Source organism: Rhinolophus hipposideros (genome assembly GCF_964194185.1).
Source record: "Rhinolophus hipposideros genome assembly, chromosome: 18".
Taxonomy (NCBI): domain Eukaryota; kingdom Metazoa; phylum Chordata; class Mammalia; order Chiroptera; family Rhinolophidae; genus Rhinolophus; species Rhinolophus hipposideros.
The window spans coordinates 22,455,378-22,483,063 of record NC_138064.1 but is presented as its reverse complement, the minus strand read 5'-3'; the positions used below and the strand labels follow the sequence as shown (position 1 = coordinate 22,483,063).

The 27,686-nt window shown below is 37.8% G+C and overlaps 1 protein-coding gene and 1 long non-coding RNA gene across 4 annotated transcripts in view; one reads left to right on the top strand and one right to left on the bottom strand.

Annotated features, from left to right (window-relative positions):
- Positions 1 to 8,987, bottom strand: part of CRPPA (CDP-L-ribitol pyrophosphorylase A) — a 222,164-nt gene extending 213,177 nt beyond the window's left edge. The window contains exon 1 of one of the 3 annotated variants that reach the window (XM_081079468.1): positions 8,500 to 8,987. In XM_081079468.1, the coding sequence (XP_080935594.1) occupies positions 8,500 to 8,762 (263 nt within the window). In that variant the 5' untranslated portion in view covers positions 8,763 to 8,987. The remainder of the gene's footprint in view (positions 1 to 8,499) is intronic. The other 2 variants (XM_081079469.1, XM_081079470.1) reach the window with 2 other exon arrangements.
- LOC308510287 lies at positions 7,981 to 27,104 on the top strand. The gene is made up of 3 exons (XR_013995324.1): positions 7,981 to 8,043; positions 12,554 to 12,595; positions 22,564 to 27,104. It is a non-coding gene; the product is annotated as an uncharacterized lncRNA (long non-coding RNA).
- Positions 27,105 to 27,686: the final 582 nt, after the last annotated feature.

Sequence of the window (27,686 nt, the reverse complement as noted above, 5' to 3'; positions counted from 1 at the left end):
AGAATAAATAAATGACTTTGGTCTGTCTTATCTACCAGAAGCATGACGTATTACAACACTGTATAGTTTCAAAGATTATGAAAACACAGAAAGCTCTTTTTATTATCCTGGTTAGCTATAAAAATCAAGAATGAAAGCAGCCTTCCCTATGCAAAGTGATTTTGTTGATTGTTTTGTTTCAAGGTGTTCGATTCTTTAATTTCTAGATCCTAAGGCTCCGAAAGGGCCAGGATTATGTTATGTCAGACACCTGGGGGAATTTTAATCACAAATAAAGACAATGCAATAATCCACAGAACTCCAAAGAATAAAACTAGTAATCAGTACAGGCAATAAAAAGGACCTGGAATAAGACTAAGCGTGGGTTGCTCTTTGTTTTATAGCTCATTCACCCCCCACTCCTTTTATTGCAAATATAGCAATCGATGGAACTTACGTTGTACTTACATGGTTTAGAATTTTTACTGTACTTAACTAAGTCCTTAGGAAACGACAGTGACAGTTCCTCAGTGTCCCCTAAATGTGGGGTTTCCCAAGGTTCTATCTCCATCGTCACAGCTGTGATTCAGGCAGTCATCTCTCCCATAATTTATTGCATCAGCCTCTTAGCTGGTTTCCTTCTTCTCATCTTATCCCAATACAATCCAGTCTCACCACTTCTAGATGATTTTTCTCAAGTGCAAACCTGAGACCATCCCCTGCTGGCTCTTAAGCAGGACAGTTTAAGGCTCCAGGGTACTTCTCCCTGTACCACTTAGTCTTGTGCATGCCCCTGTTACTCTACTGACCACATTCTCTCTCATCCCCGTTCTTTGCTTGTTGCTACTTCCTTTGCCTTTCAACACTATCCTCTCACTGGCCCATCTCCACCTGCTCCAGCCTGAGTCCTCTTTCTTCAAATTTCAGTTCGGATATGGCCTCCTCCAGAAAGCGTTCCCTGTCATTCTGGGCGAGGCATCACTGCTCTTGGCTTCCAGACGACTCTTAACCACCAGAGAGTCTTATCAAGTACTATACTATATTCTGTTTTATTTTCTAGCTCCCTCAGTGGACTGCTACCTCATAGAAAGCAAAGACTTCACCCCAGGACTTGGCACCTACTCAACTTTCAGTAATATTAATAGAAGCAGCAACTAAGACGTATGGGTTGTTTGCTAGGTGCCATGTACTGTGTAGAGCATTTGCCTGCGATATCCTGCACTATCTCAATACACGAGCTCTATGAGAGAAGTCTCTGTTATAATCTCCATTTTACAGAGGACACAGGCAGTGTGACCTGCCTGTGATCAAGCAATTAGGAAATGAAGGGACCTGGGTGGATTCCAGGCTGGCTTTGGAGCTCACATTGTTAACCTCTGTGAACGCAGGAGCACTATCTCTGAAACAGAGGTCATAACATTCAGGAAAGAAAAGATTATGTCTGGATCATTGTGCCTTCAGCACTTCATTTGGCATCAGTGTTGAACATATAATATTGCTTTACTTGTGGTAAAAAAAAAAATGGTCAAATGTCTTGTAATTTCTTATAATTCAAGCAAAAGTTGGTATTCCTTCATTCATGTCTTCATTTAGTCATTCAACAAACATCAAGCATCCAGCATTTGCCGCGCACTATGCTAGACACAAGTGATATAACAGTGAATGAAGACTGGCAGAATTCCTGCCCTCAAAGACCATATGTCAATAAACATCTTAAATGAACAGAGAAGAGAAAGCTTAAACAATTAGAAAGGAATAAAAATTGCTCTTGAGTTTGTTTATAGAAAAGAATTTCTTAAAGTAATCAAATATTTCAGTTGTTTATTAATACAACATCACACTATTTTTTCTTTAAGATAGAGAAATTATAAAAACATGTTCAACTAAATGAGTGAGCAGGATTGTTCAATAAGAGCTTAATTACTACCCTAAGCTATTCACTTCCATTGCTTTCCATACTATGTTCTAACAGAAAAATAAGTGAAAAGCAACTACATAACATTGCTGTTTTTTGATCAAAATTATGTTGAATTAAATGTTAAAATATGGAATTAAGACAGAGAAATGATGGGACATTGCCTGACATAGAGTAGTCATTCAAATATCTGTTCAATGAGTTAATGAATTAATGAATGAACCCTCAAAGGTAAATAACAATTTTACTGGAACACTTTAAAATAGCTATAAAATAATTATCTGTTTAAATAATTACAAACAGATAAACTTGTGGCCTTAGGCTATTTCACACCATTGTACGAAGCTATACATGGAAAAGTGTTTTAAACCAGTGATTTTCAAACTGCATATTTCAGGACCCATTAGTGTGTCATAAAATCAATTTAGCAAGTTTAGACTAACATTTTTTTAGTAAATGAAATAGAAGTTAATAGAAAAACTAGAATGCATAGCAAATCATAAGGATAGGTTTTTTTTATGAAATTCTTTCAAATATGTGTGCCTTTATATATTTAAGTATATGTTTGTCATTGAGTCACGATGTAAGGTGTAATTCTTGTAGGAGGTCACAATAAAAAAGTTTGGAAAACACCATTTTAGACCCTTCTTAAGAGATAATGGGCTTAATATGCTATTTTGTTCAGCAACCAAGCATATACTCAGCACTTGCAAGGCTTTATGAGTACTGTTTGTATTTCAGAGGATTTATTCACATTCTTTTCTAGTTATAGAATTAAGAGCCTTTTACAGTATTAAAATTTAATAATGCAGAATCATGAAAGTGAGAAAGACCTTAAGTACCTCACACAGTGCCTACTAAACAAATATTAGCTGAATAAATGGATTTGGTTGACCTCCTGAGTTAAAGGCAAGTCCACACTGAACCCCCTGGAGCCGGATTTTATCCAATTCTCCTGAGTATTTCCTTCCTAGCACATTCCACAGGCAAATACAAAACGAACCTCAAGCTCCATTACCCCCACAGACATTTTGTAGAAGTATAATAGCTCAGATGTTATTTTCTCCCAGAACAACATAAATATGTACAGGAATACTCTGCTCAGATAGTTTAATAAGATCAGTTGAAAGATTTAAACAAATGTTTTCTAAAAAACAGATGTAAAATCGGGTCCTGTTAACACATCTCAAGAGCTCTTACAAAGCTTGGCTCCAAGGGATAGGGGCAGCTGCAGCCCACTGCTTCAAAGGTCTTCATGAAAATTAGGCCTCTGGATTGTACTGTGGCCCTAATTTATTATGTAAATTGCCATTTCTCCATACCCACCATGATATTTTAGCAGCAAAATATTGAATTTGTGTAAAAGGGTCAGCTTCTGATTGTCTTCACAATGTCAAGTCTCCTTACTATGGCCCATAAAGATTTCCAGTTGTCAAGTCCAGCCCACCAATCCTAGTCTTATCTCTTGTGTTGAATGAGCCTCAATGAGGGCAATTGGGAACTTAACATACATCTACAATAATCTGATCTATACAAAACATAGTCCTATTGTATTCTCTGTACAAAATATAGGGCTATTCCTTCCCTTGACTCAGACTTGACCCTTTTACTGATAAAGCATTAAGACTATCTGAGCATTCCTATATCTGAGCAATCACGCAACTAAAAGCATCCTAAAGGCCTATCTATTTCTGAATCCCTAATCCAATTAATCACTAAAACCTGTCAATTCCTGTCCTCTAAATATTTCTCCTGTCGTTCCTGCTCCATTCCTATTTTCAGCTTAATTCAAGCAATCAGCATTGCTCATTTGGATTAACATTTATGTATTTATTTCTATTCTATCTTGTTCAAACAGAATTACAGTGGTTTTCAGAAACATAGGACAGAAAAACAAAAATGCAAAACAAGGAGAAAACAGAAAATTATATATAATCCATAAGTTAACACATTGAAAAACACAGCAAGAAGTCTTAAACACTAACTAAAAATGGACTTCCGCTGATTATCCAAGTGATAAGACAAGAAAGCAACCCAATCTCAATCACAAAATCCAGTTTCCACAACAAACACACGTGAATAGACAAGAGATTTTTTTTTCTTTCAAATTCATCTAGAGTCAATCAGACTCAAGACTAATTCACATTAACCAAACATAAAAGGGATTGATACATGAATTAGAATGCCAATATTTTAATATACATTACCACCACAAGGTCTAGAATGCTTTTCATTAGTGGGACAGCATATTTTCCACCTATAAAAGATTTGTATGGGAAGCCAATTTATAATAAGGTTTTTGATGAGCATGGTACCATATCAAGGAAAAAATTATTGTAAGCAGTGTTCCCCACCTAGAACTGGAGAAACCTTAGGAACTCTGGAGAAGGCTGTGCCAGACTTTGTTCAAATCTATTATCAGAGGAATTCACACCCCACCCAGCCCACCACCAACACTAAGAATCTGAATAAGAAAGGCCAAAATTTGCATCTGTAACTTGCTTTTGTTGTGATTATCATTTTAATCTATTTAGCTATTTCAGGCTGTCTAACTCTCCTTAATGACACTTTCTCCCCTTAGATATTTGAAAGCAGAAATTATATTAATGGCAGGAATTTTTACTTCTTACTTCAGATCTGAAAATACATTGTTGAAACAGTGAAATTTAGATGTATGTGATCAATTGTGAGTGGATTTTACAATTTCACTGTCAGAACTTTATGTCCCTGCCAACAATACCACTTCCACATGATTTCTTAGAGCAACATTTCCTCTCAGAAACTCAGATCATAAAGTAATAGTTAGGTAAGGGGTTCATAACCTTTGACCTCAGTTCCTTGTTAGTAAAAATGAGAAAAATCAAACCTCTTATATAATCTGTGGTTATATATATATAATCTGTGGTTCAATAATCTATATTGCAATTTCTTCTAAAAGGCCAAAACGTAGCTTTCAAACTCCTAGAAACTTTCATCAACTTCTGAAGGCCCTTGTTCCCAATACGAACTAGAAATTAGTTGTTATTCGTGATTCTTTGTTATACCCAAAAGCACAGACCTGAACTACAGTCGTGTATCTTAATAGGATGTATATCAACATATATAAACATGTGCATATATACTTATACATGTCTACACATATATACACATAATGGCTAATTGTAATAAATATATCTCCACACAGCTAATTTTGACATACTTTGAGCCTCCATTTGTCTAGACAGAGCCTTTAGCCAACACATCCCAGACTTGTGAGAGTTCAGAGATTCTTTTGAATCTTATTTAATCTGATAAAACAGTTATCTCAGAAATGGCAATGGCACACAAATAGAACTTGTCTAAACTAGAAAACTGTATTTTTCCAATTCTGCCAGCAGGAACACAGGAAAAAAACAAACACAATCCGAAGTCCCAACTCACAAGCTAGATTTTCTCTCAATGTCTCCTCCAACTTCTCTATCATAGACGAATAGGTGCTTTATATGTAACACATTGTTTGAAAAGTAAAAAGAGTTCCTTGAGTTTACCTGAGAGGCTAAGGATCTCATCCTTGCAAAATGCAATCTGGCTCTTAATTCCACTATTGCCATATAACATTTCAACTGGCCAGGGGCTGTGCTGCTCCTGAACCAGAAGGAAGCCTCTCCCAGGGTCTGACAGGGATCTAGAAACCTAACTGTTCTTTTGAAGGTTTCAACCAGTTGTCCTTTCAGCTCTCTGTCTACCCCACCTTCGGAATTACCCTGAACCTTTCCAAGGTCCTATGACCAATCAACTTGCTTCTTCACAACTGTTCTACTTTAGGGCCGATGTTTCCACTTTCTTGGCCCTGTTATTTCTGATTGGTTAGCACTCCTTTCTTTCTTCCAGTTTTATTGATATATTTTATCTGCTCTACCTCCTTTTGCATTCATTTTTCCCTTGTGTGGCTGTACATTTTTAGTCCTTTTGGGAGGATAAATGAAGGAGTGGAATAAATACGTTTTGATGACATTGTTTAAAAGCAAGACCGGTCATGTTTCTTTACATTTCCCTATCCCAGTTCAGAAATTCGGGAGTACCCCAAGCTTCCAGGGTACTCTCTTTCTCTCTACTAAACCCTAACTAGTTTCTTGTATATTGGTTCGAAATTCCAAAAGAGAAATCAACCCATAATGGCTATTTTTCAACAAGTATCTTTAATTTCTTAGTCAAGAAAAAACTAAGAAAAAGATTACTCACAACTCCTCAAACCTTCCTGGCAAAAGGTTAAGCAAGGAAAAATCCTAACTATGAAAGGCAAATAAAAAGAGCTTTGAAGTCAAATTCTGTATATCATATACTCAGCTCAGAAAGAGCAAGGAGAGCTGACACCTTCTTAATATAATGTGGATGACTGACAGTTGTGACATCCAATTACATCTTTTATTTGGGACATTAAGAGCTGTGCTTCCCCTTTAATAAGTAATTTCTCCGAAGAGCAAAAAAGTAAGAATTTTACAAGACTATATACTTCCATTTACTTTCCTTACTTGAACTTGCATAATTTATCTTTTTGGATGAAATAACCTAGGTCTTTTAGCACCATGCTGTAGGAAAACTATCAGCAGTCTTCAGATCCCAACATTTACCAAAAGAGAATGGCTTTCATTTGGCAAATAGCTAAGAAGCACCCATAAGCACATACATCTGTAATGAAAGGTTTCCAGGAATTTCCTGACACACCCAAAATATCATATTCCGTTAAGTTCTTTAGGAGTTGTAATATAGTGACAAAAATGAGCCCTGACATATTTCAAAATGGAAGTTTCGATTCGTGACTATTAGGATTTTAATGACTGCTGTCAAGTAACAATAGAAAACAAGTGTTATCCTATTTTCCATTAAACAAGGCCTTTGCAGAATAGTATTCTTTTTCTTTAAAAGTGGGTTTTTTTCAGTATCCACCTATCTCAGGTTGCCTCAGAAGTTAAGATGCAAAACTGTAAATTAATAGAGAAGTGTTGGTAGGAAGGAAAGTTAAATGCAAAAATGGCTACACTCCTCTGCATCTAATTACTAAATAGACAAAGATTATGCTGGCTAAGATCCATTGTGTTTCATAAGATTACCTGCATAAATGAGCTATGTTGTCACACGTCTATGACATTAGAATATTGTAGGTACATGATTCACACAATGGTTTCAAGGAACCTCCGCCCCCAACTACCCAGAGAAATGGAAGACTACAGAAGGGAGAGAGGAAGCACCTGGAACTGTTTCAATGTTTGTATGAGTTTCAGATGTATAATTTATACAGGCCAAATTACACAAACCAAGGGTGATCAGGGTTCTTTACAATTCCATTTTCCAAATGACAATATTCAGAAGGTAAAATAACCATAGCAAAGCAACTTGGGCCCTTTGGCTTCTGGGGTGTGTGAAAGCGCTGGGGAGGTTTCTTTTCCGGATAACATGCTCAGGTCCCTTGACTACTAGAACCTAAGTAGCTTCCTTCTCCTTAAAGCCTCCTGCAAAGGCTATCCTAAGGATGCAATCTAGAAACGCAAACGGTTCAATCCAAGGTTTTACATACTACTACAACTCCAAGAAGTTTAACTTCAAGTTTAAAGTCCTCATCAACACGTATGTGGACCTTTGTATCCCCTGTTACCCACCCCTCCAGGATCACCCCATGTTCCATCCCATTACTCTGTGCTAAAAACAAAAATAAAATTAATAAAATAACATACCCCCTCCTTTTCATCTTCTTAACCCCTCACTACAGCTCCCCTAGTCCATATCACATTCCCTCTATCTCCTTCATTTCCCCAACTAATCAGTCCATTTTCCTAACAAGATAAGGGATATTTTGGCCTAAATATCAGAATGTAGCTTTCTTAAATCCATTTCCACCATTAAAAGGCTTGGCTTCAATCCTGCTCCTCGGTCCACCTTCAAATATAACCTAGTAAACAGCAGTGTATCTCCTATGAAATGCTCCGTTAATGTATGTGTATGAACGGATAAAATGAATGGGGCCCACGAAACTGGCTAGGCAAGTAAAAGTCATCATCCAAGTGCACGAGGTGGGGACGAGAGCGCGCCAGAGCGCAGGCGCGCGCACGCCGGGCGGGAGCGAGAATGAGAGTAAGACTTGTTATGAGAGTAAGAATAAGCGAAAGAATGAGGTGAGGAAAAATAATTAAGGGTATGGGGGAGGAGAGAGAGAAGAGACGAGCAGGGACTGGGAGACTGAAACAGCTTGTCTTCTCATCAGGCCCCACAGGGGCTGCAGTTAGAACTAATGCCCCTTAGTCCCAACACGTGGCCCTTTGGTCCAGCTTCACCGTGAGCCCGGCTTTTCCCCACCACGTCCACTGCCTGGGCACGAAGAGGGCTCCGTGGGGCAGCCCAGCCTCCTGCCCATCTGTTAAAGGGCCAGAGCTGCCCATCTCTGAAGTACTGGCGGGAATGGAGCCCAAGCTCCAGCGACAGAGCGGGTGAAGTCGGCCCCCAGCCCGCCGAGAGAAGGCGGCCGCGCGAGAGCACAGCCGGGGCAGGTGTCGCGGGCCGCCCCGGGCGGGCAGGGCGGAGGGCGGGGAGCTGGAGGCCGGGATCGCGGGGCGCGCCGGGAGCCGCATTACCTCTCCAGGGCCTGCAGGGTGTAGCTGATGAGCGGCCTGTCCAGGATGGGGCAGAACTGTTTCGGGGTGGGGACGCCCATCCTCTCCCCGCTCCCCCCCGCCGGCAGTACGGCAGCCACCGCCGGCACGCAGCGCTGGAGCTCGGCCTCTGCCCGGGGCCGGCTGAGCAAGGCGGCCGAGGCCTCCAGGTCCGCGCCGCACACGCCGCGCGAGCGAGGCCCCGGCTCTGCGGGCCCGGAGCAGCGCGGCGGCCCGGGCTCCATGGCGGCGGGCGGCGCGGCGGGCCCCTGCAGCTCCGGATCAAAGCGCCCCGCGGCTGCTCCGGCCCCCGGGGTCGCGAGGTGGAGGGGGGAGGAGGGCAGGGGTGCAGAGCGCTCCAACAGCGCCCACCCAGGCGGAGCGGACCAGTCCGTCGCGGGTCCCCAGGGAACTATACGACTTCCGATCTTTCCTCTTGGCGTGTCTGCGGCCTCTGCACTGAGCTCAGCGCCCCCGGGAGGGCTGTTTCCCAGCTCTTCGCATCTCCGCTGGCAGGCCCAGCAGGCGCTGCAGGTGAAAGTGTCAGCCCTCATATATATGAGGGTCTCTTTAAACTTAGCAGCTGGGAGTAGGCGGTAGAGGTCAGGACATCCTGCCATCCCCCTCCCCTTGAAGAGGTTTGCAACAGATTTGAATTCAAGTCACACGATGAGACAGAGAAATGGGCACCTTGATTATCTTCCATCAAACTCAGGAGGCTTCGGGTTCCACCTCGGGTAAAGAAAGGTGGATGGGCAAATGTTACCATGAACCATCAATAAACCACACTCCCGAGGTCCCCAAATTGGTCTGCAATTGGAAAACCAACTGGGGAGATCCAAATGTGCTGAGCCTATGTCCCAGTGTAAGAGATTGGTGCTCAATTGGTCTGGTGTGTGGCCTGGGGCTCAGGATGTTTTTTTAAGGATCCCCAGGTGATTCTAATGAGCAGGTACGTTTTGAAACCACAGAGCCATAGCAATAATACTAATAATTGCCGAACAATTGCACATTATCTCATTTAGTCTCTGGGAGAACCCAATTATTACCGTTTCCCTTTTACAGAGGGAAGCAGGGTTATAATGTTTTAATAACTTGGTTAAGATTGCACACCTCCTCGCAGAGTTGCCTTAAGACCCTTGTACAGAAGTACAGAGTTGAAGAATTCCAGACCTGAAGCATATCTGGCCCTTATTTAATACTTTCCTTGCTGACAATGTTTACCAGAAAAAGGTAGTGAAGTATATAGAGTGTCAGAGCATATTGTATTACTTCCCTGGAAAGTAAACTCCATGAGAGCAGGGGCCTTAGTTTTTTTGTTTTGTTTTGTTTTTTTGGTGTGGGGTGTGTACCCAGCTCTGGGTATATAACAGAAGCTTAATAAATATTTATTGAATGAACTGCTGATTGAATAAATTAATGTTAATTGAAGTATATATAATAATTTGCTAATTCATATTTATTAATTTTCACCCATCAATACTTAACATAAAGTTTATAAAAGGAATCTATCTTTAAAGCACTGAAAATATCAGGTTATAATATTCCAATTCAGCATTTTTACCTGTTTTTCTCAGTTTAGATTAAAGCATACAAAATTAAAATATAAATTTTCTGCTCCTGTATTTTTATTTGAACTTATTTATTGCAAGCACTCTCAGTTTCACTTTTGTTACTGTTATTATAGTTGACAATTAGCTACACTCTAGTGTATGAGTACTTACTGGTTTGTTAATTCTGTTGTTCTCTATCTCTGCCTGGTGTCTCTCCTTTCATCTTGTTATATGTGCTAAGAGCTTGGCATTTATTACCAGTGAGAATATTTTCTCTCTGACCTCCACCATCCAGATGGTGCACTTGCTGGGGTGCACTTTGCTCTCTGTCCAGCGGTGCCAAGTTCTCAATGGAGTTTTCTGTGTCTATCCATTTCCTCCCAGAGATGGTAAAAACAGGACCTCTCGTTCATGTTTTCCACTGGTCAGAGAATGCATATGTCTGCTGGGTAGCCGAATGGGCTATAGATGTGAGCCTAGGGAATCAGAAATGGGAGAACACATGGTTCCCTGTGCTTTGGAATGGCTGTTTCTAATTCTGGGTGTTATCTTTATCTTGTGAGGGTTACAGCTTTTTGAACTCTTCTTTGGGGATTTATCTTGCATTTATCCATTCTTATTGATTTGAGTCACTATAAGGTTCCACTCATCGAGGCCAGACGATGGAGACTTTGAATTAGAAAAACTTTTAAATTGAAAAGAAAAAAAATTTTAGAGAGCTCTCATATTATAACAGCTAGTCGTTAAGATAACCTTACTAGATGGAAAGACAAAAATTAGAATGAAAATCAAAGTCCATTCTCACCCCTTCCTATTTGTCTTTAGACATTTACAGATATTATTTAAAAAAAGGATATTGGAAGTACAGTTGTCCTATACTTGTGGAAATAACAGGAAAGGGGAAAAAAATGGCAAATATTACTAAAGAAAACCTAAAAATGAACTTGGCTTGGCAACTGTCAGGTTGGAAGCTCCAAAGTATGGCCAGAAAGCAGTATGAGCTCAATTCCATTTACGGCTGGGTCCTACCAAACTGCTGCCAGACCTCAAAAAATTATAACCTAAAATTACAATGGCAATTATGAGAAACATCTCAATTAGATGAGATCATTTAAAAGTGCACTTAAAAGCAAGGGCTTCTGAATCAAATATACAGAGTAAGATACCTATATTTATTTGGTATGCAAGAGCCTCTGTAAGGCTTCAAAAAACATTCTAAAATAGCTTCATTGAAAGATTTGTTGCAAAAGGTTAATGAAAAATTAAAGAGATAAAAGGTACCTAAAATAAAAGACTGTAAGTCTGACTTTACCCCTCACAGACAATTGATTGTCCTCCAATATCGTCTACTTCCCAATCTACTCATAAGGACCGTAATTAGAGAATTTCTTAAACCCTGGGAAGATCCTTAAAAGTTTTTTTGTTTGTTTGTTTCTTTTTTTGTAAATGGATTACCTCCTGAACCCAGTGAGAAAGGGAAATAAAATTTCACATTGTCCCTTTCTTTCCAGACCAATTGGTTATGGATTTCTTCCTTTCCCAGGGATAGTGATTGCCTGTGTCCTAAGGTTTTGTCTTGGCTTTCTGACTGTGTGGGACATGCAGGCTGTCAGACGGAATGACTCTGGAAGTTAATAACCTTTGCACCCTTTTAAGTCCATTTGAGTCTCTGACATTATTTAATACTGCCAGAAATATTTACTGGCTGAAACTTGACAAGGTATTTGAAAGGATTTAATAACTATGATCAAAAATTTGGCCAAATTGGAAGCTAAAATTCAGAACCTGGTAGGAATTTGAATGGGAAAAGGGGCCTCCTCCTATGATGTCACTTACAACAGATTCTTTGGGAAGTTGAGAGCAATTGTCCTTGTCTTACATATCTTTCCAAAACCAGAATTCAGTCTAGAAGCAGTTCAAAGCTCACCTATCTTTACCGTCCCCAATTCCTAAGACTGAAGAAAAATAAATTAGGAAAGGAGGGATTTTTTTGAAAGAACAAACTGTTCTGGTTCCAAGATGGCCTTGTTAAGGACAAATACCAATCATAATTGTCTTCACAAATATTAATAAGAAAAAAGTTTTGGCCATCTGAGCAGATACATTTATTACCCGTCTCATGGCTAAAATTTTTAAACGAAGGGTAAGAGGTCTCTGTTTGTATCCATTTGTATGTTCATGTGTATTGTGTGGTATTTTCTTCCTCCAGGTGGTATGGCTAATTTGTAAAAGAACTCCACTTAATTAGTTTAAACAAACACTTATACATATTTTTAAAAAAGAATCTCAAAAATATAGTAGAAACTAACCAAATGCTTTTCAAGTTCACTGAAGTAATCTGGAGAAATATTTGACATTAAGTTAATTAAGTTTGTTGGTTTAATTAAAACACATGTCTTTAGAATTTTTATCATTAAGTATAACAATAAGTTTATTCTGTGTGGGCTTATCAGTCAAATGCATTCATGTTATCTCTGTTGCAGAATTTGTCAGCAAGACAGATAACTCAGTATGATGAAATTTTCGTAAGTAATCTAAACATAATTGTTAAGAACATGTGAATTAAATAGATGTAAACAAAATGAAAAATTTTTTAAGTGAACTCTTTTCAATAATTATATTTTATGTGTATTTAAAAATAGTCTCCTAAATCTCTTTGGTAACTTGAAACTTTAAAGTTTTGCTAAATTAAATTAAATGATGGCAATTCATTGAATATTCAGGTCATTTCCAAATAAGATAAAATAATGAAATGTTAATCACTTAACATAGGTTTACCTACTTATGTCTTCCTATTACTTGGCTTCTTATTACAGTGAAACTAAACAAGTCTATTACTAAACAAATCTGGTGCCTCACTGAAATACTATACTACGAAATAGCATATTTCTAGAAATTATAGAGTGTATTTATACATTTATCAATCTAAAGAATACTGGTGTAACAGACAATTCATAATCACTTACTTTTTAGTTTTCACTACAAATTAAGGTTCCTAAGGGTTAAAAAATTCTAATTAATATGGGAGGAAGTAATACATGTTTTCGGTAATAGAAGGTATGAGTATAAGGTATGGAAATACATTCTGAGGGAATTAAAAGAAAATGGTTTGCCCTAAAATAAGTTGGTTATTTCTGAATGGGTAAGAGAATAAGAGTTAAACTGAAAGGAATAAGGAAAATTGTAGGTTTGTGAAAAGAAACCTGAGGAAAAAAATCTATGTATGATCAAGCTGGATAAGATTGAATGTATTTGTTAGAAGAGTGTTTTTTTAATAAGCTTTAATATCAATATTGTATTAAACCTAATATTCTTTCATCTGCTAAAAGAGCAGTTTCTTGTACTATCAGTCTGCTCCTGATAAGATACTGTAAATTTTTCTGCCGAGAAAGCAAAGATTCTGTGTTTTATCAAAGTAATTTTCTGTGTTTCATGTCATCTTAATCACATGTTTGATTACTTAAGAAACCCGAATTTTCTCAATAGTAAGAGCTAACCTTCTGTGTTTAAAACACCCTCGCTTACTTTCATGCAGAGACAGCAGCAACAAAAAACTGTGACTATGTTACCTGACAGTATAAAAGAACAGCTATAATTAAGTTAAAGCCTGAGAAATAGGGAGAGTATTCTCTATCCAGGTGGGTCCAGTATAATCGCAAGGCTCCTTAGAAGAGGGAGGTAAGAGTTACAGAAGGCAATGTGAGCATGGAAGCCTTCTGGTGTGATACAGGGCTAGGAGCCAAGGAATTTAGTAAGCTTCTAGAAACTGAATAAGGCAAGGAACCAGACTTTCTCCTAGAAATTCCAGAAGAACATAGCCCTGTCAACCCATTTTCAATCTTCTGACATCCAAAACAATAAGATGATAGACTTGTACAGTTTTAAGCCACTAAATTTATGGTAATTTGTTACAGCAATAGGAAACATACAGCTTCCTGTTCAGGAAAAGCTTCAAATTTACATGTTGACTGTAATTTCCAGATGTAGTTATACATTGGTAGAAATACACTGATGTGATTGATGAAAGAAAACACTGTTCATTCAACTTTACTTAGGTCCCATAACTAGATGCTTAGAGCACTATAATTTTTTAATAAACCCTTTAATTATCTTCTGAATAACAAAACATATTCCATTGTACCCTGAATGTTTAAAGAATGGATTCGTTAAATACAGAGGATGCCAAAAAAAATGTATACACATTTTAAGAAAGGGAAAAAAACTGTATTAAAATTGTAATACTCAATATATACCAATAACAAAAGATGAATACAAGTCACATTTGACTTCTGCAATTATAAGAGGTGCTCAAAGTGGTTACGAGCAGCGTAATTTTAATACAGTATTTCCCTTTCTTAAAATGTGTATACATTTTTTTGGCACCTTCTGTATGTACCCCAATTTTATAACCTCACTTTAGCATGTCTTTACTTTCTAATGCATATAGAAGTGCCCATTAAATGGAAGAATGGCTTAAACTCCCTTTTCTGTTTGTTTGTTTGTTTCTATATGTCAGTGTACCCTAGAAGATTTATCTTGGGGATTTATTATTATTATTATTATTATTATTATTATTAGAGAATTTTAGATCAGTTGGGTTCATTTTTCTACTGTTAACTTAAGTATAATTACCACTGTCAGTCATCGCCCTCATCCCTAACCACACTTATTGTTTTAAAAGCATTTCTAGAGTTAGTTAGGATGTTGCTCACAAATGTTAATAAAGAGCTTAATGGTTTATCCTTTAACTCTGTTGAAACTTGAGTCAAAGACAATACTGTTTTACCATGGACCAGCCACCATTTCTATCAGCCTATCAATTCTAATCCCTCTTTTGCCATTGTGTATCTTACGTAAATGGTACAGTCTACTAACCTCTGACCTTTAACTCACTTTTATAATAAGAAAGGTGACACTCCAATTTGAGGTCTTTCTGTGGATAATTCAAACTAAACAGCATATGACAAGATTATTATCTTTCATTTTCTTAATATTTCCTGCAAAATTAATTATCTGCTGTCTCATCTGTCCACTTTGCGTTTCCTGTATAGCTACAAAGGGAAGCAATGGTGAATATTTAGCCTTAGGATTGAATGATCAATTTGACATCATTAATGCTACCAAAGTTTTAAATTTTCATAAGAACTACTTGGGTACAATTGTTAATATATGTAGTATTTCTTATATGTATTTTCACAATATTACTATTTATCTATTATATCACATGTTAGAAAACATGTTACTAGCAGCTAACAGAAATTTTGATTCAGTAGATCTGGAGTAGGCCCAGAAATCTGCATTTTTAATAGGCTTCCTTAGGTAATTCTAATGTCGGTGTGGACCAGAATTAAAAGAGAATTACACCCCAATTCACTTTATATTCAATATAAAGCAAAATGCATGCAGTATGTTAAATATGCCGTATAAAAATTGCATAAGAAATCTACGAAAACACTCTATTTTGTTTCTCTGTTAATTTCTAAGGATGGAAACACAAGGGGGAAATGTTTAAATGCTAGGAAAAATAAAAAAAGATGGTAGAGAAATGGAGAACTGAATTGTCTCCCTGGTATTTCTAAATACACATCATCTCAGCGAGCCACCATGTCCTTGACCACAGCTTAAGCAGAATTGAAATTGTTGCTTTGAACTCTGCTCTGAGCAGGGAACTAAAGGGTGCAATCCCATTGAGGGGTGCCACAGAACTCTAGAAACTAAAAGAAGGGAATTACCTCTATGCATAAGGGATGTGGAGAGGTGAATCTCTGAAATAATTGTTTAGAAAACAAATGGCCATCTAGAGTTGGTGGTGGGCAGTCTTCATAAGCTATGGAAAGAAAGAACGTACAAATTATCAAAGAACAGCAATAGCTAGAAAAGGATGATTAGACATTCCTACAAGGAAAGATATTGGCAGCAGCTATTCCTATGCATTTGAACTGTACCTCATTACTAAAACAAGTTTTAAAGAAGGAAAGAAAACTAAGCTTTAAGAAGAAAATGCTCTCAGAGAATCCAAAGTCATATCTGTTTTCCGAGGAATAAGAGAAGAAGAATGTGGCCATTCGACATAGCATTATGACCACAATCACCAGCACTACCACCCGGCCAGAGTAAATATAGGAGGTGAGCGGTCCACTAGAGTTTGAATGTGTTCAAAATTGCCCTATAATGCCTTATCCAGGAGGGTACCAAGTCTTGATCATAAGCATATCTAAATAGACCATGGTGGAGAAGGGTACAGAGAAACGAAGGTGGTATGCGTGAAGGGAGAAAAGACTGAGACACTGGTAATGCAGTCTCTTCAGTGATAGCCAAAGGATATGAGGATATAAGCAAGCTTTTAATTTTTTTAAGTGCTTTATTGCTCTTTAGCATGGGGCACTTACTGTGCTAGCCAAAATTAAACCAGGAGGACAGGGGAGGAGGAGAAAGGGGGGAAGAAGAGGAGAAGGAGAAGAAACAGAGTTTCAGCAGATGCTGTATAATCTGTTTAGGAGAAAAATAAACTAAACTGGTCTGGACAAGAAGCACTTAATGGTGACAGAAAGACAATGTTTCATGTAGAAGTAAATTGTGGCAGATTGCAAAGAGGAAGAAATGAGGTCACTGTGTTGTTTATGCTGTATGTGAACAGAAGTAAGTTAAATAGAAATTAAGTACTTCCATTTGTGACCATGGCTACCACTGATGGTCTTACGACATAAATGAAAGGATGAATAAATGAAGGAATGTTAAATGTGCCAATGAATATAAACCTAAATGCATGAAGCCCAATTTACACTTTGCCTTCAGAAAAATTAGAATGCTTAAAACTACTCCAAAAAAAGTTGTTTTGACTTAAGTTCTCACTGACCCTCCTCACCCCAACTTCATATTTCTTCTACCTCTCATCTTTCATTCCTTGAAAGAACTCAAGACCTTGACAAAAGATTAAAAAGTAAAAGAAAAAAAAAACTTCCACTTTTATCAAATATTTCCTTAGCAATTATTCTCTCTTAACTTTATAAAAATCTATGATCATTAACTGCTGTAGTACAATAACAAGAATATGCAGAAAACTAACCAACATTGGTCCTGGGCAGATTTTCAGATCTCATTGTGTTTGTCTTTGGTCTCCCTGGACTCTTGCCTTCCTGGCCCTTTTTTCTTTCCCCCTACTATATCCTGAATTGGGTGTCTATCAGCTCTACTGCCAGGAGTTCATCTGGGCTTTTTCCTGTGGCGTTGGCTCCTGACTGGAATTCCGTATCTCTTTGGCATTGGTAGAATAGAACCCCTGTTTGACTGTCAATGCTTGAGTCACCAGAGGGCTGATCTCTGATTAACTGGCTGGATAACTTCTCTGAAACGACTATAATCACATAAAAACAGATGTTACCACTTGATTGGCTTTAAGTGTCAGTCCTATGAATTCTGATTTCTGGATCTCTCTGGAATATTCTATAATCTGACCTTGACTCACTTCCGATGTTCACCAAATGGTGCTGCTAAGATCTGGGACTGTTCGAGTTATGATACTAAGGTCCTACTGCCCCTGCTAAACCTGGCTCTCAAAGTGGTGAAAATCCAACCATCTCATTTATCCTGGGGAATCACAACTAATAATAGTTGTTTGAGATATTTTCATTTTAGTAAATATCAGAATCTTAATCTAAAGACATAACATTCTAACCCTAGAAATTTCCAAGGCCTAAAAATTATAGCAATAAGTTAAGAAATATACCTTACACATGAGGCCAATGATAGTCTAACTTTTAAAAGAATCCACTTACTATTCTTTATTTTTGAATGGATAGCCAAAGATAAATGTGCTATGAAACGGCTAAATCAGAATAAGGTGTAGAGAACAAGAACTGTATTGTTTCACAACTTTTTTCCATTGTCTATTGCTGTATAACAAACCATTCTAAAACTTAATGTCTTCAAATAACACCATTTTATTGCTCACAATTCTGTGGGTCAGGAATTTGGGAACTGCTGAATGAAGCAGCTCATCTCTCTTCCATTGGGGTAATGGGGGTAATTCAAGTGGAGCTGGAGAAGGATACAGGATGGACTCATTCATAAGTCTAAGGCCTTGGTGCTGGGTATTGTCTGGGACATCTCACTTCTCCTCCACATGGTTTTTCTCCACTAGGATAGTGTTGTCGTTAGATAGTGGGTGGGTTGTAAGAGAGCAAAACAGATGATATCAGGCCTCTAAAATTCTATGTCGAGAACTGGCTCAGCATTACTTCTGTCTCCTTATATTGGTCAAAAGAAGTCACAAGCCTGGCCCAAATTCAAGAGGAGGGGAAATGGCTCCATAATGTGATGCAAGGACTGGCACGTGATGCAAGGAATGGCATTCAGGGAATGGAAGAATTATTACATTAATGGCCATCTTTGCCATTTATTATATTAATGGGTATCTTTGACAATCTTCCATAGGCACCAATCATCCATTTTGGAAATTCGCATGTCTTTATGTAAGACCAACAAGATCTACTCAAAAGATACAGACTCCATACATCCGTGGCCATAACAGCTCAGAGGAGGCAAAGGGTCATCGCCTGGCCTTTCTCCCAAGAGAGGAAGAGGTCAAAGAAATGCATGGTGATCTATATGGCCCTATTTGCTCTTTGAAGTCCATCGTTTCTACGAGCTATTCACTAAGCTATCAATAACTGTCCAAAACCCTCTTCTTTACCATCATAAAAGCCAAAACTAGGGTTGAAATATTAGCCAAGTGAGTAAATACCTAAGAAATTGTTTCTGTTACTGAAAACCTTACTTTTATATATCCCAGGTGTTAGACCCACAACTGATTTCCAAGATGTGACAACCTTTTGGTCTCACTTGTAAGTGAAACCCTCCTCAGAACCACACTGTTTGGGCTAGCACTTTATTAGAGAGAGAAATAGCGGTGGTGAGAGGTCTTCATTATTTGTATTTATTTCATTTTGTATTGCAATCATAAGTGTTACGTTTAACTTTAATCAAAGTTAAAACTATTTTGCATGATGGTCTTAATTTTAAATTTGACAAAACTGAAATATGGGGAAATATTTGTCACAACAGAGATGACATGCACAATCCCGTTGAAAGTCTAGGAACAATTTGGAAAGAGTCTATTACTCCCAAACTGAAAATTGTAAGCTCTGAGTATTACAATTTGTTATGGCCATTTATTCTAAAAAGAGCCACCTCTACAAAATGATAAGGGCTTTTTTTCTCTTTTTTCTTCGCCTGCAGTTACAGATTCAGCCAGCCAGGATTTCTTAACAGTAAATCTACACTATCTTGGAAAGGGAGCCAAAGGGTCCAATATGTACTAGAGATGCACAAACTTGTTTCAGCCAAAGGATTACTTGGTTATTTGTTTTTGATAAACAACCTCCTGGTAGTAACACTAGGGGAGAAATCATGTAATTTACCTAACTTCATTCATACAGTCATGGGGTCCTATTTCAACAACCTTGTTTGTCTGAATTAGACCTCTCTTTTGAAATCATGTGTACCAGCCACACTTGCACTGTGAATTGCTTCTTCATATCTTGGGAGTGGAACGTGATTGAATCCTATCTTGTGGGAGCCTTCCCTTTAGTTCCAGATCTTCTGAAGAGCATCAGTAAATGTGTCAGACCCGAACACAGTAGAAGAAACTGTCAACAGATGGAGGAAATCAGATGGAGCTGGGGAGGGAGGGTGACTTTGACTTTTGCCATTGTCTAGTATTTTCCAGCTTCCGATTCCACTGAGAGTGGAACTGACAGCAACTAAAGCAAAAGCAGCTTTGTCCTGAGAAGCTGCAGCTTTGGGAGAGAAAACGCAGGTCCAGGTACTTCTTGGCACATAACCTAGATTGGTAGTTCTCAGTCAGAATCAGGCTACACATCAAAATAGTCTGTGGGTATTACAGGTGCAAATTCTGCGTCCGAATCGGAGGTGAGCGCTTGGAAGTGATTATTCTGCTGAGCACTAATGTTGGTAGTCACTGTACTATTAGGTTTGTGCAAAAGTAATTGCGGTTTTTGCAATTAATTTTACCCTTTTAAACCGCAATTACTTTTGCACCCACCTAATACATTATATACAAAGGTGAAAAATCAGGCCTATTTTAACAACTTGTAATTGATCGGGGTGAATAGAGGGCTTTATTGTGTAACGTTGAGCACTGAATCAAGGAATAGGCCCACTTTTACTCTGTGATGACATAGAGTAGTTGAATCCACACAGAATTATGTCCTGATACCAATAATTCTTTCAGGGCCACAACTGCTTTTGTGAGACAAAGGTTGTCATTGCTCCTTTTTTACGGATGTGGAACCCGATTAGTGACTTGCCGAAGGAAGTGATGGTCTGTGATGCCAGGTCTGTCTAATACTGGCCTCTAAGGAGAGGAGAGTTTCCAGTTTTTTTTTTTTTTTTCCGTACTCCTCATAGTGAGGTTCAGCTCTTTCATGCTGTCCAATCTTGACAAAATATTACAATCAACTATTCAGTGAACAGTGAGCAATCTATCCCTACAGCAAACTTTCCTGGATAAAATGAGATGAGCTAAGGCAAGAAAGTGTTGAAAACTATAGTATGAATTATAGTTTATATAATAGAAATTAAGATTTCTTTTTATCGTGAATGTTGGCTCTTACATCATCATCCTCTAGTATAGATTATTTTTTTCTCCAAGTATTGCTACTTCATTTTGTTACCTGAATTCAACATTTTCTATCACTTCAAAAATTTCATTTCCAAACTTTCTGACCTAAGCCACCACAATTCTTCTTGAATAGAAGTGTAATATAAATAAATAAATTGAAATTGAGCCCTCTATTCATGATGAAATATTCCCAGAAATTGGTCTTTGTTGTTCGACTTTGAAAAAGCTTGTTAAATGTCTCAAATATGTTCAATTGGTTTTTCAAAGAACCTTAGTGTAACACGGAGACCTCTTACAAAAATCATATTTTTATTTCCTCAATAATTGGTTCTAGCTTAATACTCAGAGACCATGTTACAAAATTCTTGAAAAACCATGCCCAGAAAATGTACTATAAACTTTGCCTCTTTAAGTTGAGTATTGCAATGGTACAGACAAAACTTTCATGTATTATTCCATTGTTTGTTAACTAATTTTAGAAGTATGGCATTTTAGTGTTAGGTTTGGGATTAAAAAAATAATGACTGCATATGCCTAAATTACATATTTTAGGTTCTTCAAAGGAAGGATGAATTAAATTTTGTTTACTTTTTTCTGGTAAAAACTATTCATTGAGCTAACATCTAAAAAAATTAATTTTCAACATTACCATAAATTGGAAGTGGAAAATGTTTTTCTGTGAAGGAGGAATTTGTGAAAATTGTTAAAAAGTAATTTAACTGGTGCTCAAGTAAAAAGTTTTTGTGGGAGGGAAAGTGATCTCTTCTTCATGAATGGAAACTAGATGTTTTCATAAAAGTGGTGTAGTTATTACAACAGCACAAATTATAGTAATAGCCAGTTGGGAATTGAATAAAATGTCACTAAGTTTCAAAGGCTCCCCTTTTAATTGAGTTTTGTGTGATTGTCACTTGAATGAAATCAAATCTAAGAATTTCTCCTTTTTGTACTACGGGACAGACATTCATTCGAAATGTTCCTGCTTATAATCAGTAGCATTCAAACTTTTTGATTACCAGTTTGTCAAAAAACTGAAAAGTGCAACCCGGAAACAAACTGGTAGAAGGTAGTATGAAAAACTTGCTTCTCTCTCATGTTTGATAGACACACTTATGACTGGAGTCCCAAAAGCAGAGTTTTTTTTCAGATTGCTGATTATTCACCTATATAGCTTAACAGACACCCAGAGCTCAATGCAAATACCCCCTCCACTGTACCACCCACTCCCGTTGACTGTTCCCCTTTTCATACTTGTTTAGATTTCATGGTGTATTATAACAGTGATCTCCAAAGAAAGGTATGCACTTTCAAGAGTATGTGACATAATCCATTAGGGTACAGGAAGTAAATGTTAAAGCTTCTATTTATATTTGCTTTCCTTTTTCATATTTCTAAAATTTAATTTCTTGGGAGTTTTGTCATGTATTAACATTAGTATAGTAGCATATGTATACTGTTTTAAAATATTGTATATTGCTGGTGCATACTCAAAATTTTTTTAGTGATAAAACTCCATGTCCAGCAAAGCTTAGAACCAATGTTCTATAGTTCTCTATTAATTTTAATACTTAAGTAACGACTGACTCTTCCTGGGCACCTACTATCTTTATGATCTTAGGTGAGTTATGAAATTCTTTTGTGTGCAAAATAGAGCCAGTAATGATACATTACGGAGGATGTAGTGATGTGTGCATCATTTTTGTGAGAAGAGTTTTTTAAGAGCTAGAATGCTATTCAGAATGTGCACCCCTGGAGAGCAGACAACAGCTCACTTTGGCATGCTCCGGACTTTTCACAGTGGCTGGCAAACAGAGTATGTTCGAAAAGTATATGAATGCTCTTCGGTCCCAGGTGCTTCCGGAGCCGTGAGTTTTGCTGCAGAAATGGCCAAGTCCGAGAACCACACCACGCACAGCCAGTCCCGAAAATGGCACAGAAACAGCATCAAGAAACCCAATCATAAAGAAATGAATCTCTTACAGGGGTGGACCCCAAGTTCCTGAGGAAAGTGCGTTTTGCCAAGAAGCACAACAAGCAAGGCCTGAAGAAGAGGCCGGCGGAGAAGGCCAGGGCCTGAGTGCACGGGCTGAGGCCATCGAGATTCGCATAAAGCCCAAGGAGCTCAAGCTCAAAATCTCAAAGGGCGGCAGCCATAAGCGCAATTGACTTGCCTACATCGTTCACCCTAAGCTTGGAAACATGCCCATGGCCACATCACCATGGGTCTCAGGCTCTGCCGGCCAAAGGCCAGGGCTCAAACCAGGGCCCGGGCTGCGGCTGCAGCTCCACCTCCCACTCAGGTTCAGGCTCAAAGGTAGCCAGCCGCCCACAAAAGTTCCAGAGTAGAGGCCTCTGTCTGCTGATGGGGGGACCCCTGGCCTGCTGTCTGCATGGGGCTGCTGTCCTCCTGTGCTATTTGTACAAATAAACCTGAGGCAGGATCTGTCAATCAATCAATCAATCAATCAATCAATCAATGGGAGTCTATATATCATTAATATGGGAAAGAACAAGATATAGTGGAAAACATAAATGATAATAAATGAGAAGAACCAAGTTAAGTCTTGCTCCATCCTTGGCTCTGTAATTTTTTTAAAAAATCATTTATTTTTGTTGAGCTGAGTTTCTTCTTCTGTAAATTAAGCATAATGTCATTTTCCTGCTCTACCTCACAGGGTGGTTTTCAGAATAAAATTTATATGAATTACATATATGAAAGTTTGTCATGAACTCAAAAGAAAACTATGTCAACAGGGTGATTATCTCTTGTGGGTCTGTCAACTTCTTCTGGTACGTTGTACTGGACTGGAGGGAAAGATTCCTCCCTGCTTTATGCTCTGGCTACATTCCCTTCTGTATCTAATACAATACTTTACGCCTAATGAATTCTTAAAAAAGAGCGAGGGAGGGAGGAAAGGAAAGGAAAAAAGCTATCTTAAAGGATGGTGGCCTTCTGTTTTCAAACCTTCCCATGCTTTTGAGCAAAGAGGTGGTGGTGTTTGAGGGGTTCCAACCAGTACCAACTTGTGTCCCCCCAAGCACTTTTTATCAGTGAAAAGGCAAAGCATGTCGTGGAGAGAATGCTTGATTTATACCTGGCTATGCAATCAACCTGCCACCCACAGAAGTGTTGGAAGTTAGGCAGTTAATCAACAAGGCAATTTTTGTGCTCTATTCTCTATTGATGATCCTTTGAGTCTGTTCCAAAATGGTGTTCTTTAGTCATCCTGAACCATAATGAAAGCTCTGTGGATGAGGGTTTGGTCTGTATCTCCACGCCATCTCCAGTGCCTGGCATATGCTGGGTTCTCAGTAAACACTTGTTGGATTAATGAATTAAACAACTCATAGAAATGAAGACTATGGGTACGCAATTAAAAATTTGAGATGTTTATCTAACATTGATTTGGTTGAATTCAGTAAAAATTCCCCCCAATTTCTGCCTTTAAAGAAAAGATGAGAAACACCGGAGTTTGTGCTGAATTCTTTTCCAATGTTTTTAACTTCCCTTTCATATTTAAGTTACATTGTAATTTCTCTTTTATGTTTATGTATATGCATGTTTGTTTTAAATTTGTGTAAATAATTGGCATCCTTTTGATTAAAACCTAGTCCTATCTATGCTCCTATTTTTCTGAACACCATCATTTCATGTTTGAGAAAAAGAAAAAACAATCACTATATTTGAACATAAATACATCCATTCTGAAGAATATGCCTTTTTTTTTGGACTAATTACACCCTTTTTTCCTAAGTTATAACCCAAGAAATTATTTTACACATGAACCAGAGAAGTCACAGTATGAATTTTAGAATTTCACCATTCAAGATATATTTACTTTCAGAAGTTGAATCATGAATTTGAAGATTGCAAAATAATCACGTTGTTGGTATTATTTAAATGTGCTTTCCCTAAAGCTCAAAATTTAGATACAATTTTTCTCTGTTTCCTAAATACCACTTTTCCAATGCAGTTGAATATTATCGCTACAAGGTTTATAGCGTAACATTATTAACAATACTGAGGGACCCAGAGTTGTATCCAGTTTCTCAATTGACCAGTTAAGTTCCTTTCTCTTTTCTCACCCTTTCCACGTCTTGATCGGTCAATTAGTGAGGAGTGAATTGGCCAAAAGGCAAGGAGTGAGGCGTAAGGAGAGATAAAAAGAACTAGTCAAAGTCCTTGCTAGTCAAGAGTTGATTTAAAATGGCTCTTTTCAAAGGGGACTTCAAATTGCAGTCTCCTTACCAAACTGGACAATTCAATTGTTAAGACCAGTTGATTCTCCTGCAAGTGACGTAAACTTGACAGTGAGCAATATGTAGGGGGTCTGCTAACCAAGACAAGAAATTTGTAGCGCAGAGTAAGTGGGGATGAATCTTTTCCTAATCAATCAGGGTTTCATTTCTTAGAGATTGCTTAGCCTGTTACACATTAACAGCACGTTTTAAACATATTTTGTTCATTTTAAAATTGCTATAATTATAGAAAATGAATTTTTCTGCTCACAATTTAATTACAGGAAAAAATGATGACGAAGTCTTAGTTATTGACTCTTTTGTTGTTGTTTTTGTTGTTTTTTTATTAGTTTTATGTCTAAATGTCTAAAACAAAATAATAGACGTTTATCATTTATATTAGTTATTGACTCTTGTTCATATCCTAGGATGCCAGGGATATTTCACAGGCAGATTGGCATAATTCACCTTCCTTTGAATGGATGACTAAATTGGGATTAAGTAGAACTTAATTTAGAGTTCGGTCTATAAATATTTATTTACTACAATACAGTGAGGTTCTTTTTTTTAAGTGACAGATTCTACTCTCATTATTAAATGTATGCAATAAATTAAAGAATGCTTTTGAAGAACGAAAAAAGATTCATGCAGTATCTAGATCTCAGCTAGCAAAATTTAGTTAATCAATAGGTCTAAATTATGTCTGTCCATAATGAAGTCAAAGTACCAGCTTCCCAGATGTTCTTAATGTCACCCATCCCATTATAAGTCCTCAAAGCTGACAGCACCTCCTTTGGGGCAGGGAGGATATAAAAGAGAACATATGCTGGCAGAATGGGGCATAGTCATGTTGGGAACAATAATTATAGTTCTTAAAGCAAGAATATTCAAGGAACATTGTGTAATCATGAATTACTGAAAAATCACAATGATCAACTGACCAGTCTACAGCATATTCCACTAGAGACAGGGCACTTCCTTTTCAGCAAGTACCCTCAATACCGGCAGGCAAGTGGCAGTTGGGAATTGCCAAATGTTCTGCATTTGTTGACTGTGACTGTCAAACTAAGGATCTCTTTTTTTTTTTTTTCCACCGTATAGTATTACTTGTGAGAAGATGCAACATTTATCCATTCTATTGCTGATTTGCATTTGAGTAGTTTCTAGTTGGAAGTGTTCCAAATAATGCTGCTATAAATATACGTTCACAACAGGTATATGTCTTTTGGTGCACATATGTACGTACTTCTGTGGTATATGTACCTAGCAGTGTAATTATTGGGTCATGGGATAAGCATTTGTTCAGTTTTGATACCTACGCCTGACAGTTTTCCAAAGTGGTTAAGCCAATTTCCACTTTTACCATCAATGTGTGAGGAATCATATCTGGTTTGTTTACCATTGTGTCTCCTGCACATGTCATGGAGCTTAGCACTTAGTGGGAACTCAAAAATTTCTTGGCTGAATAAATGCAGTTGATATATCTCAGAAGTGTCTCAATGACTTACATTTCATCAATCTTTTCAGGGTTGTAAGAAGCCAAAACAATTTCTAGACAAAAGCCATAATTTTGCCAAAAGCCAGTCCTAGATAATCAGTTCCTGAAAACAAGACCCCTCCATTGAATGCTGTTTTCTAGCACAAATAGCTGACTCAATGGAATAAACAATATCAATTTCACAACATAACAGAGTATGGATATGTTGGTGCAGGAAGGCATTTTAGTCTCGACTTTCCCAACTCTTCTTTATGCAATTGAGGACACAGAGACCTAAAGAAATCAAATTAGGTGTCCTAGGATTAAGAAAGCATTCTTGGAATTCATAAGTACATATTCTGGTGTTTGTTTTTCCTTTAAAACGTTAGGGTGAATGATTATTTCATTTGTTTAAAGTAGTGAAATAAATAACAGGCCAGAGTTTTTATTTTATTGGTACAATATTCATGTTTTTACTGTGACTTTGTTTTCATTACTTAAATAGAATAAATTATTTTCATCACTATGTAAAATTGCTTAGATTTTATCTCTGGGATAAAATTTGCTCTCTTTTTTACATGATGTGTTCAGAATCAGTTCTGAGAATCAGTGGTGTTTTGGGATGGACTTTTTTGTTCATTTCTTGTTACCAAATGCATCTAATGAATAAAAAATCATGTTGAAGAATAATAAGGCTTGAATTCTTTCATCTGAAAAATAGGTACTTTATAGTGAATGCAATGAAAATTGAGAGAAATTTAATTCAACATTTACTATGTCCCCACTCAACGACTGCAAACGTAGAGGATCCTGCCCCAAGGAGGATTAAGTCCTTGCAGTATTCCAAGACATGGGACAGACTGAATTTGGGTGAAGAGATGTGTAGTAGATTCTGCTAATGACTTCAGATAGTTACCTTTTTTCAGTATCAACATCCTCTGACATGTTACTTTGTAGTTTCTTCCAAAAAAAAATGGAGTAGACTTCCCCATCCTTTGACTTTAAATTCTATATGTATGTGATTTTCTTTGGAAAATGGGATGTTAGGGAGCATGAGTGGCCAAAGGGTTTGAAAGCACCTGTACAGTAGGCTTTCTCTCTTGAGCTTCTCTTGTAACCATGAGGTACCCTAGCTAGAGGCCAGTTCCCTTAGGAAGTCAGAAGACACGTGGAGCAGAGCCCAGCTGCTCCAGCTGAGCCTAGCCAAGCTCAGCTGAACTCCAGTTCACTTCCAGATGCATAGATGAGTTCAGATGAG